Source organism: Chrysochloris asiatica, unplaced genomic scaffold (genome assembly GCF_000296735.1).
Source record: "Chrysochloris asiatica unplaced genomic scaffold, ChrAsi1.0 scaffold00055, whole genome shotgun sequence".
Taxonomy (NCBI): Eukaryota; Metazoa; Chordata; class Mammalia; order Afrosoricida; family Chrysochloridae; genus Chrysochloris; species Chrysochloris asiatica.
This window is the reverse complement of record NW_006408573.1, coordinates 1,641,833-1,653,783: the sequence shown is the minus strand read 5'-3', so window position 1 is coordinate 1,653,783 and position 11,951 is coordinate 1,641,833. Positions and strand designations below refer to the sequence as shown.

At 40.5% G+C, this 11,951-nt stretch overlaps 1 protein-coding gene across 1 annotated transcript in view; it reads right to left on the bottom strand.

The window, feature by feature from the left end:
* The window catches only part of RBL2 (retinoblastoma-like 2 (p130)), a 79,307-nt gene that overhangs the window by 7,581 nt on the left and 59,775 nt on the right, over positions 1 to 11,951 (bottom strand). The window contains exons 18-21 of the mRNA XM_006863518.1: positions 7,383 to 7,454; positions 6,139 to 6,241; positions 5,347 to 5,549; positions 3,666 to 3,830 (exon numbers count right to left, since the gene is read on the bottom strand). Coding sequence (XP_006863580.1) covers positions 3,666 to 3,830; positions 5,347 to 5,549; positions 6,139 to 6,241; positions 7,383 to 7,454 — 543 coding nt within the window. The remainder of the gene's footprint in view (positions 1 to 3,665; positions 3,831 to 5,346; positions 5,550 to 6,138; positions 6,242 to 7,382; positions 7,455 to 11,951) is intronic.

The window sequence follows — 11,951 nt, the reverse complement described above, 5'->3', positions numbered from 1 at the left end:
CCTCCCCTTCCGTGTTGTGCGCGGGAGGGGGGGGGGGTTCCGATGCTGTCAAGCTTTACGGGATCAGAGCGCCTCCCCTTCCGTGTTGTGGGGGGGGGTCGTCCCGAGGCTATAAATCTTTACGGGAGTAGAGCACCTCCCCTTCCTGTAGTGCTATACATTTATGTTGGGCTTCCATTTTCATTCTGTTCAAAATTTATTTTTTCTATGATTTCTTTTTTTACCCACATTGTTATAGTTAAGTGCTGTCGAGTTGGTTCTGACACATAGTGACCCTGTCTACGGTTTCCCAGGAGTGAATGATGAGTTTAAACCCTCAACGCTGTAGTTCAAATTGGCCTTGCGGACCTGCAGCGCCAGAAGCGTGCTAGAAAATTTGGGATGTCCAAATGACAATTAGTCAATTTGGTTGATAATATTAGTCAAATCTTACCTATCTTTAATGAATTTCTTCACTTGTTCTACCCATTCAGTGTTAAAATCTCTGACTATAACTTAAAGATTTACGATTGTTACTCCCTTTCTTACATTAGGATATAACCCTCTTTATGACTGATTAATACTTTTGCTATGAAATCGTTCTATGATGCTAATATTTCTACTTCAGCTTTCTATGAATTTGTATTAGCATGGTAGTTTTTCCCATCTTTCATGCCTTATTCACATTACCATACAATCACCCCAATCAATTTTACGACTTTTACATCATCCCCAAAAGAAACTCCAGACCCATTAAGCAGTCACTCCCATGCCTTCTCATTGTTGTGTCATGGAGTTGGTTCTGACTCCTAGCGACCTTGTATAGGATTTCCAAGGAGTGGCTTGGTGGATTTGAACTGCCTTGTGGTCCAGTGCTTATCCTAAGCACCACACTAGGACTCCGCCCCCCTTCCTATTCTAGGCAACCACTTTCTGTCTTTCTGTGTTGTTAGCTGTTGTTGAGCCAGTTTATAACTCATGGTTATTCTACGTGTATCAGGTAGAACTGTGCTCCTCCTCCATAGGCCTTTCAGTGGCTGGTTCTGTATACACCAGGCCTTTCAGTGGCTGTTTCTGTATACACAGCACCTCTTGAGGGACTCTTATAGCCCACCCTGTTGTTAGCAGCATATACATTAACTGTACCCCAGGGAATTCTAGTAAGAATTGTATTAATTATGAGCAGGCACTGCCTCAGGTAATTCACACAAATCATTTTATTTCCGACCTATGAGATATTTACAATCCCATTTCATACTAAAGATACTGACATGGAAAGTTGCATAGCTTTTCCTTGGAGACTGCAACTTCTACTAAAGAAAAACTCATCTTTTTCAGGTTGAAGAACTAGGTGTAAAGTTACTGATTTAAGATCTTTTCTGGGCACTGGTTTTGTTGTGCCCCTAAATTTTATGCTTTCATTTTCATTTGTTTCTAATTTCCCTGTGATTTCTTCTTTAACCCATTGGTAAGTCATACCCTTTTAAATGTACAGTAATATGTAACCTATATATTTGAAGGTGATTATTTACAGAGTTGAGTTCTGCTTTTTTTTTTTAATCCATTCTGGTACAGTGGTGTAAGTGCTAGGCTGCTAACTGAAAGATGAGTGGTTCAAACCACCCAACACTGCATCACATAAAAATGAGGTAGCTCCCTTTGTAAAGCTTTACAGCCTTGAAACCCTATGGGGTGGCTCTCCTTTGTCCTGTAGGGGTAGCTATGAGTAACAGTGGACTCAGCAGAGGTTTGGGTTTTTCTTTTTAACAAGTGTTTTTGGATCATTTACATTTAATGTGATTATTGTTATGTTAAGTGCCTCGCAGTTGGTTCTGATTCACAGTGACCCACTATAGGATTTCCGAGGAGCACCTGGTACGTTTCACTTGCCAACCTTGTAGTTCAGTGCTTGTCCTATAGCACCACACCAGGACTCCAATTATTGATACAGTTAGATAAAATATACCATTTTGGTATCTGTTTTGTCTTTCACCTCTATGATACTCCCTTATGCCTACTGGTTTTTTTGCCAACTTTACAAATTATGTTTATGAGTTCAATTCATCTTTTTCTATTACCAGGTTTTAGAAAGCTTTCCCTTATTCAAGGATCAGGTTGTGTTGTTCTTAAGTGCTGTTAAGTCAATTCCGACTCATAGCGACCCTGTATAGAGTTTCCGAAGAGCAGCTAGTGGTTCACAGTCCAGTGCTGATTCTACAGTAGCATGAATATTATCTTCTAGTTTGATAATTTATTTCTCCCACTTAAAGCTTTCATTCACCCATTTGGAGTTGATTACAGAATAATGAAAGTCTTAATTTTAGAAAGTTGTCAGGGGTATGTCCCAACTCCATATGTAAGTTTATCATTTATTCTGTTTTGAAAATAATCCCACTGGAAATTAACTAAAGTTATATAGTGCAAGAAATTGACCTTCAAAACATTCTTCTTACATAGAACCATGATGATCTCTCCATTTATTCTAGTTAATTTCATCTCTAACTCAAATAATTTTCTACATTCATATTATTTGTTACTATGTTACACTTTTCTATTTTTATTTTATTTTCTAACAAGGTTTTGCTTTGTTTTTCCTAGTCTCTCTATTTTGAAAGATTTCAACCTAGGGAAGTTAAAGCGTAAACTGAACACCTTGTTCAGTCTTTGGCCATATTTTCTATTACCTACTTACAAGTATTTTCTGTTTCCTTTACGAGGAAACATTTGAAAGGACTTTGTTGACATAGGGATATTTTGCCTCTGAATGCTTTCTGCATTCTCCCCTCCATAATCAATACCACAGAAATGTAACATCATATTAAAGAATGTTACAATGAAGCCCCCATTCAAATTTCCCACTGACCCTACTCCTCCCTTTGTAGCTGTGCTTGTCTGTGTAGGATCCAGGCAGTTCTTGATGATACTGTAGTCTCCATTAATGTAGAACAGTACCCTCTCTACCATTTTGTTTTCATGATACTTTTGTTTTGAAGAGTCCAGACAAGTCATTTGTTAGGTAGATAATGTGTTTATTTTCAACCAATCTTCATACTTTACAGATGGAATCTTGTAAGGACTGTCAAGATCAGCTTCCAGTCCTTATCAAAGCTTAGGATTCCCGGTGATCTGACGTATGACCACAGGACAGCATCTTGCTCTCACATTACCTGCTGTGTCTTGGCTACCCTTCCTCACCGTGCTGAAGTCTCTCCCACTGAAGTCTGACTCCAGCTTTCTTCCCGTCTCAGACTGGTGGCGCCCAAACCTGTGCTAGGAACCCTTTTTAACCCTACTGCAGTGTATCAAATGTGCTTCTCTCCCTTTGACAAAGTCTAGTACCAGAAACAGGTCCGTTATAATTTGTTGAAGAATCCAAATTTTCTTTCCCTAGCAGAAAGGTGTAAGATTAAAATTATTTGTAATATTAAATTTATATTTCTAAAATTACAAATGGAATAAAAATCTCCACACTTAGAAATGTTAAAAATGCACAAACAAAGGAGAGAATAAAAATGAATCCAAATTCCTTACCTTTTCAACCAATAAAGTCCTATTCTAAATGAACGGAAAAAAAAAAATGTTTTTAATCACTTTTCCTTAGTTGCTGTTTTAATCTAGTTAGTGCCCACAATTTAGCATAAACTCTCTTTCTAGTGTCAGGGTCACTGACTTAACGTTAGACTCACCTTTGAAGGACTGTTGCTGAAGTAGTAGAAAATCTTCTCTCGAGGAGTAAGCATCGTTTCATTCTTATGTGGGGAAATGTAGATAGGATGCTTCTGAGACAACTGTATTCGGCGGGGAGAGCTTGTTCTTATAAACGGGTAAGGAGAGAGTGGGGGAGCATCCATCTGTTTAAAAAAAAAAAAAAATCAGTTCTCAGAAGAGCAAACCAAGTTTTCAACCATGTACTTTTCTGAAAATGGTCACTTTTGAAAGAGTAAAGAGGAATAACAAACAGTTATGACTAGAAAACAGTACTATATTTGTACCAATTATACCTGAAGAAAATCAATAAGCAAACACCACTTTACGTGCTTACTTGATACAAGCCACTATATTAAGTATTATATATATGTACATACATATATATGGATGTATATATAAATATACAAGAAGGTTTTATAAAATTTTTGGAAAATGAAAAGATAATGTGGAACCATTTGACCTAGCTTCAATGGCTTAATGACTATAGCTCAACTAGAGGAAAATGAAGAAATCTGATAAAGCAAGCAAGTGTAAACTGCTACAATTTGCTGAACTTGACCTATACTTAAGGATGTAGTAACTCAAAATACTGACAGGGAAGGAGTTTTCACATCAAGGATCAAGCCTATCACCTCTGTATACAGGGTTGATAGGGACAGGCAACTTAGACAGTGACTATCAGAAATGGCAGGGGGTAGGAGGAGACATTTACAAAGGCACAAAGTGACTGGCCTACAAGTTTTCAAGAAGGAGTTTAGTTTCAGAGTGTGCGTGGGAAGGTGCAATCCCCACTCAATAATTTTCATCTTGTCTAGATGGGTCTGTAAAAGGAGATATGGGGATAAGATTCTTTTGATTCAACAGTGAGTAACTGTTACCACAACTAATTGTGATCATCACAACAGTAAAGGTAGAAGTTTTGTAACATAAAGGGGGGGCGGGGAATAGTTAATCTTAAATTCCAGGAACAGAGGACCCTAGGACCATCAAGGAAGAAGAACGTCACATAATGTGGGGCCCTATCCAGAGAAGCAGCAACACTAGAGATGGAGACAGAGATGAGGACATGGAGAGAAAGAAAAAGGCTGTGTGTTGGCGGCCAGGAGGTAGGCTTGCAGAATGTGCCCTTTGGTTGTTTCAATGTGTTTTTGTGTACCAAAAAAAGAAAGAAAGAAAAAAGTTCAATAGAAGCAAATATACTATTAAATGGTGAAGAAAAACGAAAGTATAATGGGAGTTTTCCACAAACTTTTTGATACTTGTTCATATGTGTTATATACATACATACTCTATTTTATCCTTACAACAACCCTATAAGCTAGTAACTACTATTCCCACCTTAAATATGAAGGGGCTTCAAAATTTCATGAAAAAATGGACTTAAAAAAGAATGGAATTTTCCCACAAATGTTCTGAAATCCCCATTGTACAATGAAATGAGTCACTGGGAAAGATCAGTAATTTGCAAGTAACTGCATGTCAATCCATGCAGTCAGTCCTGCCGTATGGCTATGCTATGTGGGGATGCCTTATGAAAATAGAAATTATGTTAGGCAAATGAATTCTGTTATACACTTCTTATTGAATTAAATAATCATTTGTAAAAACAAAGAACCACTAAGATAAAAGTAAGTACAAAATAATCTCCCCCAGACTTACTGTGTTTGCCTGTGAGTACTTGATAGCAAATGTTTTGACTTGTTTTATGTAGATGCTGTTGTAGAACTGAATGAGGTCTCCCCTTTCTTCTTCCATGTCACTGTTAGCACCTGTGAGCCGAGTAGGTGTGGGAGGGGCACTGCTAGGCTGTGGGACTGGCAAGGTGCTGCTGGACCTCATAATAGGACTGGAGTCTCTGCTGGCTGTAGAGGTAGAAAAGGGTGTTAACCACAATTAATGCTAGTGCAGATTATGCAAGAAAATTCCCTCAGGGAAAAGATGAAGAGGGACCTGCACAGTTTAATGTTAGTAAACAGCGCACTCTCATTATGCCTACCAGAGAGGCAAAGCACAGATAGTTATTACTTGTAGCCCTATGCCATAAATGTAGCAGGAGTGGAGTAGTTCCCATTAATCAATGACACACCAGGTTTGCTAGGATTTAAACTTCTTGATTCAGGCCAGAAACCAGAAATGGTACTTCTGTGGCATGGTTGAAGTTGATATGCTAGACCTTTCTGGAACCCAGACCAGCAAATTCTTTTCTGAAACCTTCTCTTATTTCCTGGAGAACAATGCCATGAATGATATGCCTGAATGCTATGGGATGAAGGACAACTATTCCACTAAATTAAGAAGCTTGTTTGTTGTAATAACTCCATGGCCAATAACACATTTTCATAATTCAGTAGCATTTGCACTTTGTCATCTCATCTCTCACCTTCTAGTTCTCCTAGGAAATGAAGAGGGCGCTAATTTTTTTTTCTAAGAGTTCAGAAACATTGCACTTACTTCTATCTTTGTTTAATTCTGTTGGAGAATTCTGATGGCTTCGGCTATCACTGCTTCCAGAATTTCTTCTTTTTTTCCCTTTTATCAAAACACTTCTGTACACCTTTAATAACACAGTGACAAGGGGGCAGAAACTATATTCATAGAGCACAAACTAGATTCTAAAGCCTTGGCATGTTATTGGATTCTCACAACAACCCCATGTAGTAGCAGTAGTTGTATTACCCTGAAGAGGTTCAAATACATAAATAGCCACAATCAATACCAAACTCAATTCCACCAGGTCACTTCTGACTCACACCGGCTCTAGATAGGCCCTGACGAAATCTTAGAAGCCCTGTCTGGCTTTACATTAATTACAGAGCAGAAATAATGAAAAATAACAGAAACCATCCAGTGATCTCCAACTTGTGGCAACCCCATATATGACAGGTTTCTTGGCTGTAACATTTTAACATTCAACAGGACTTTTTCCCATAGTTCCACTAGGTAGATTAAAACATGCAACTTTTAGGTTTAACAGTAGAGCACTAATCATCTGTGTTACATAGGAACCTTTGTAGTAATAACCTTAAGTGCCGTCGAGTCAGTTCCGACTCATAGCGACCCTGTATAGGGTTTTCCAAGGCTGTAAATCTTTATGGGAGCAGCAAGCCTCATCTTTCTCCCACAGAACAGCTGGTAGTTTCAGACTGCTAACTTTGAGGTTCACAGCCCGATTTGTAACCACTTCGCTACCAGAGCTCCTTGTTCTGACTCATAGCGACCATATATATATAGGGTTTCTAAGGAGTGGCTGGTGGATTTGAAGCGCCAACCTTTTGGTTAGCAGTCCAGTACTTATCCTACAGTGCTACACTAGGACCTGATTGTTGTTAAGTGCCGTCGAGTCAATTCCGACCCATAGCGACCCTGAATAGGGTTTCCAAGGAGTAGCTGGTGAACTTGAATTTTTGCTGACCTTGCAGTTCAAACGGCTTTACAGTCTGCTGCATTAGCCCACAGCACCACACCAGGACCTAATAATAGCCAAACATAAACTCAAGACAATCAAATAACACACATGGTTGGCTCCAGAGGCTATTTGATAATGATTAAATAAGATTAGCAGACACTTCCTTAAAAGTCAATTCTCAAGTTGTTTATCCTGGAGAAAGAAACACACAAACTACTATGCTTGCTTCTTAAAATTCCTTACAGACTTGTGAGCTTGGTTTTCAAGGCTGATGAGGAAACGTGCTTACCTGACTCCGGGCCTGTGGTTGAGTCCTGTAACAGCGCATGATGTCCTGGAAAGACTGATCTTCTTTAGTGACCTGTCAAAAAATAAGAGTCTCCTTAGCAAACCATTATAAGGAGCCCCTCCCCCTCACCAGTGAAACTGGTGACATGTATTTAAAAAACAAAGTAACTAAAATAAATGTTATCAAGTCTATATAGTGAGCCTAAGAGGGCTCCTGGTGTGGCGCTGTAGGATCAGCACTGGACTGTGAACTATAAGGTCAACAGTTCAAATCTACCAGCTGCTCCTAAGAAACCCTATACAGGGTCACTATGAGTCAGAGCCAACTTGATGGCACTTAACAATAACAATGGTCCCAAAAAGATCTACTTAAATTTGGTCAGAACCATGGGTATCTGAGATTTGAACCAAACTTCAGTCCAAGACCACAGAGTTCCCTCTCCTCCCAGTTTGAAGGCTTTCTTCCTGGGGAGGATTGAACATAGGTCTCATACTATTCCCAGCTGTCTGTTGCTGACGCTAAATTTCCAGAAAGTGTACACGAGGTAGGGCTCCCTTCTGCTCAGCCCCATTATTGAAGGATGAAGACACTCCCTCAGACATGGCACCACTGAGAAGACTCTGGTCATGCTCAGTCTTACCCTGCCTTGTAACGGGGGTGGGGGGTGGGTTCTGCACTCAGCTCCTGAGGTGGGGTGCCAGGCGCTCGGAAATGCACTGAGTGCCAGAGTCTTAGCTCAGGGACTTTTGTCCAGGGGGAGAACCTCCTAATTGCTTCCTGAAAAGAATGACGACTTTTATAGCAGAGTTTGTAAAAACTCAAACTAAAGGTGTTCTCAAAAACAGTAAGTAGCATATGTAACAAACGGAAATTGGGAGAGTACAGGTAAATTAACTGTCAATGTATGTGGTGGTGGTGGTTATATGCATGAAGTCAGCTCCGACTCACAGAGACCCTGTACAGGGTTTCCAAGGCTGTAAATCTTTACGGGAACAGAAGCCCCATCTTTCTCCTATGGTACAGCTGTAATTTCAAACTGCTGACCTTGTGGTTCGCAGCCCAATTTGTAACTACTACGCTACCAGAGCTCCTTCATCAGTATAGGTACAACATACAATATTGGGGCTGGGTAGGAGGCAACTAGGAAAGAAATAGCTAGGAGTAGCCCTGGCTCATATATCTCAAACACCTCAATAACTACCTTCAAAGGAGCTGAGCTTAGTCTGTAGAGAAATTTATGCATTAGAGCAGGGGTGGGGAGCCTATTTTCTGACAAAATTTATAACATCATACATGGGTCATACATAATTACCAACTAAAAATTCGCCTGCTTACCTAAAATGAGGGGGCGGGGCAATAAAGGCACGAAGTGAGACTGGCTTAAGGTTTCAAGGGGGAGCTTAGTTTAAGACTGTGCAGGGGAAGAAAGAGTCCCTACTGAATAATTTTCATCTTGTGTAAATGTGTCTGGTAAAAAGAGATGGAGGTAAGAGTCTTAGGATTCAATGAGTAATTGTTACCATGACTAATTGCAACTATCACAATTGTAAGGGTAGAAGTTTTGTAACAAAAATGAGGGAATGGTTAATACTACATTCCAGAAACAGAGGATCCTAGGATCATCAAGGGAGAAGAGCACAAGTGGAACGCGGGACTTTATCCAGAGAAGCAGCAACGCCAGAGACAGAGGCAGAGATGGGGTCATGGAGATGGGGAGCAGCTGAGGACTCTAGATTCATGGGAAGAGATGATGGCCAGGAGGCAGACTTGCAGAATGTGCCCTTTGGTGGTGTAAATTATTATACATGCCTGAGTGTTTTTAAAAAATACTAAAGTGAATAGAGAGAAACACTAGTAACTGATGGAACATGGAGGGGATTATAATCATTGTAATGAAACAAGGTGTGTATGCTTTGTTAAATGTAAAACTAATGATCTGCCCTGTAAACTTTCACTCAATCCACAATAAAAAACTTTAAAAAAAAAAATTATGTCAAACATTTTTGGTCAAACATTTAATTAACTCACCTCTAATGTGTGGCGCTGTGGGTTAATGCGCCAGATTGCGAGGTCAGTTTGAGCCGAAGGTCAGTGGTTCAAATCCACCAGCCACTCCTCGGAAACCCTATACAGGGTTGCTATGAGTTGGAACCAATTCGATGGTGTTTCACAACAACATGATGGCTGGAACTGCTGTTGCCGTGGCAGGGACAGACCAGATGTTTCCCCCACCTGCTTTAGAGCCATCCAGTCCCTGTATAGTGTTTCCAAGGAGTGGTTGATGAGCTTGAACCATTGACCTGGCAGTTAAAACCAACCTTGCTGTCCAGTGCTTTTTCCCACAACGCCACACCAGGACTCCAGCAAAGCTAATAGCTACGTGTGGCCAGAGAGTCAGAGAGCCCTTCCTACCCAAACCACTGGCATTCCAGTATAGTGTGGGCATACCTGAAGCTGTGTCCCACTGGGACCACCATTCTACTAACACTGTAGCCAGAGAAAGGGGAGTGCTGCTACACTATACAATGTATTATCCAAAATGCAGTTTTCCACAAAAAATTGGGAGACTGGTTTGGTGCTATAGGCTCAGAACTGGACTTGAGAACCTAAGATTGGCAGGGCCTCGGAAACCCTGTACAGGGTCACTATGAGTCAGAACCGACTCCACGGCACATAGTAATAATGAATGGACTTCAAAAAGTTTATGGAAACATTAATTTCATCTTCCCTGACTCTCAGAGTGATCAGGTATTGAATTTAACAGACAAGTTGTTGTTGTTAGGTGCCAATGAGTTGGTGCTGACTCATAGCAACCTTATGCACAGTAGAACGAAACACTGGCTGGTCCTGAGCCAACCTCACTATTGTTGCCACGCTTGAGCCCACTCATGCTGCCACTTAGCAAGTCCATCTTGCTGGGGGACTTCCTCTTTTTCTCTGACCCTCTCCACCTTACCAAACATGACAAAGTAGCCAATATAAATATGTTGAAAGGGAACTAAGACACAGATATAATGGGAATGTTAAAAAAAAAAAAAAAATTTCAACTTAAAATTCTGGAATTGAAAATTAAACTGAAATAAAAAATGCACTACAGAGTCTCAACATCAGCTCTAAACTGGAAAAAATAAAAAACCAAATAAACTTGTGATAGAACTATTAAAACTGCATAATCTAAAGATCTAGAGAAAAAAGAATCAAACATGAATAATAGAACTTCAGAGAAATGTGGTCCACCTTAGTTGCTGTTGTTAGGTGCCATCGAGTCGGTACCGACCCGTAGTGACCTTATGCACAGCAGAACAAAACACTGCCTGATCCTGGGCCAACCTCACTACTGTTGCCACGCTTGAGCCCATTGATGCTGCCACTTGGCCAATCCATCTCCTTGGGAGTCTTCCTCTTTTTCTCTGACCCTCCACCTTACCAAACATGATATCCTTCTCCAGCAACTGGTCCCTCCTGACAATATGTCCAAAGTATGGTCGATGAAGTTTGGTCATCTTGGCCTCCAAGGAGCACTCTGGCTGCACTTCTTCCAAAACAGATCTATTGGTTCTTTTGGCAGTCCATGGCACTTTCAATACTCTCCTACAACACCATAACTCAAAGACATCGATTCTTCTATGGTCTTCCTTATTCACTGTCCAGCTTTCACATGCATATGAGGGTATTGAAAATGCCATGGTCAGGCACACCTTAGTCTTCAAGCTCTTCAACACTTTAAAAATGTCTTAAGCAATCTTAAGGTTCCGGGCCACAGCAAGAGCAGTCAGGTAGGGAAAGCTCCGGTGAGAAGGGAGGGAGATCTCACAAAGGAAACATTCATATACCAGACCCACGGCTTTTGAACTATCATAAGATCTACTATTTCGGTCTCCCGAACTCGCATTCTTGAGAAATCATGCTGCTAAGGAAAAAACAGGCATTTTAGGACTCTCGCCCGCGGGAAGGCGGGTCACTCCAGCGACTGCAGAGTTTAGAGGGCAGGGCTAAGGCCAGCCCATTCGGACAATTAGTAATTTTATATGGAAAGGAAAGAGACCCAGGATAAGCAAAGCACTTCTTAAAAGGAAGAACAAGGTTGGAGTCTCTCATTGCCTGATCTCAAATTTTACTACATGGCTACGGTGGTCAAAACAGCCTGGTACTGGTACAGTGAAAGAGACATTGATCAATGTTAACAAAATCCAGAATCCAGATATCAACCCAAACCACTTACAGCCAAATGATTTTCGACAAAGTGCCTAGGCACATGGCATGGAGAAGAGACAGTCTCTTTAACAAATAGTGCTGGCAGAACTGGAAAGTGATTTGTAAAAAACGGAAACAAGACCTTTGCTTCACACCCTATACAAAAATGAACTCAACATGGATTAAAGATCTAAACGTGAATCCCAAAATTATGAAGATCATCAATGAAAAGATAGGGACGAACGTGAGGGCGCTAATTCAGGGCATATATAGGCTGCCACACATTCTGAAAAGTACAGAAACAAAAATAGACAAAATAGAGGAATGGGACATACTAAAAATTAAAAACTTGTGTCCATCAAAACACTTCACCAA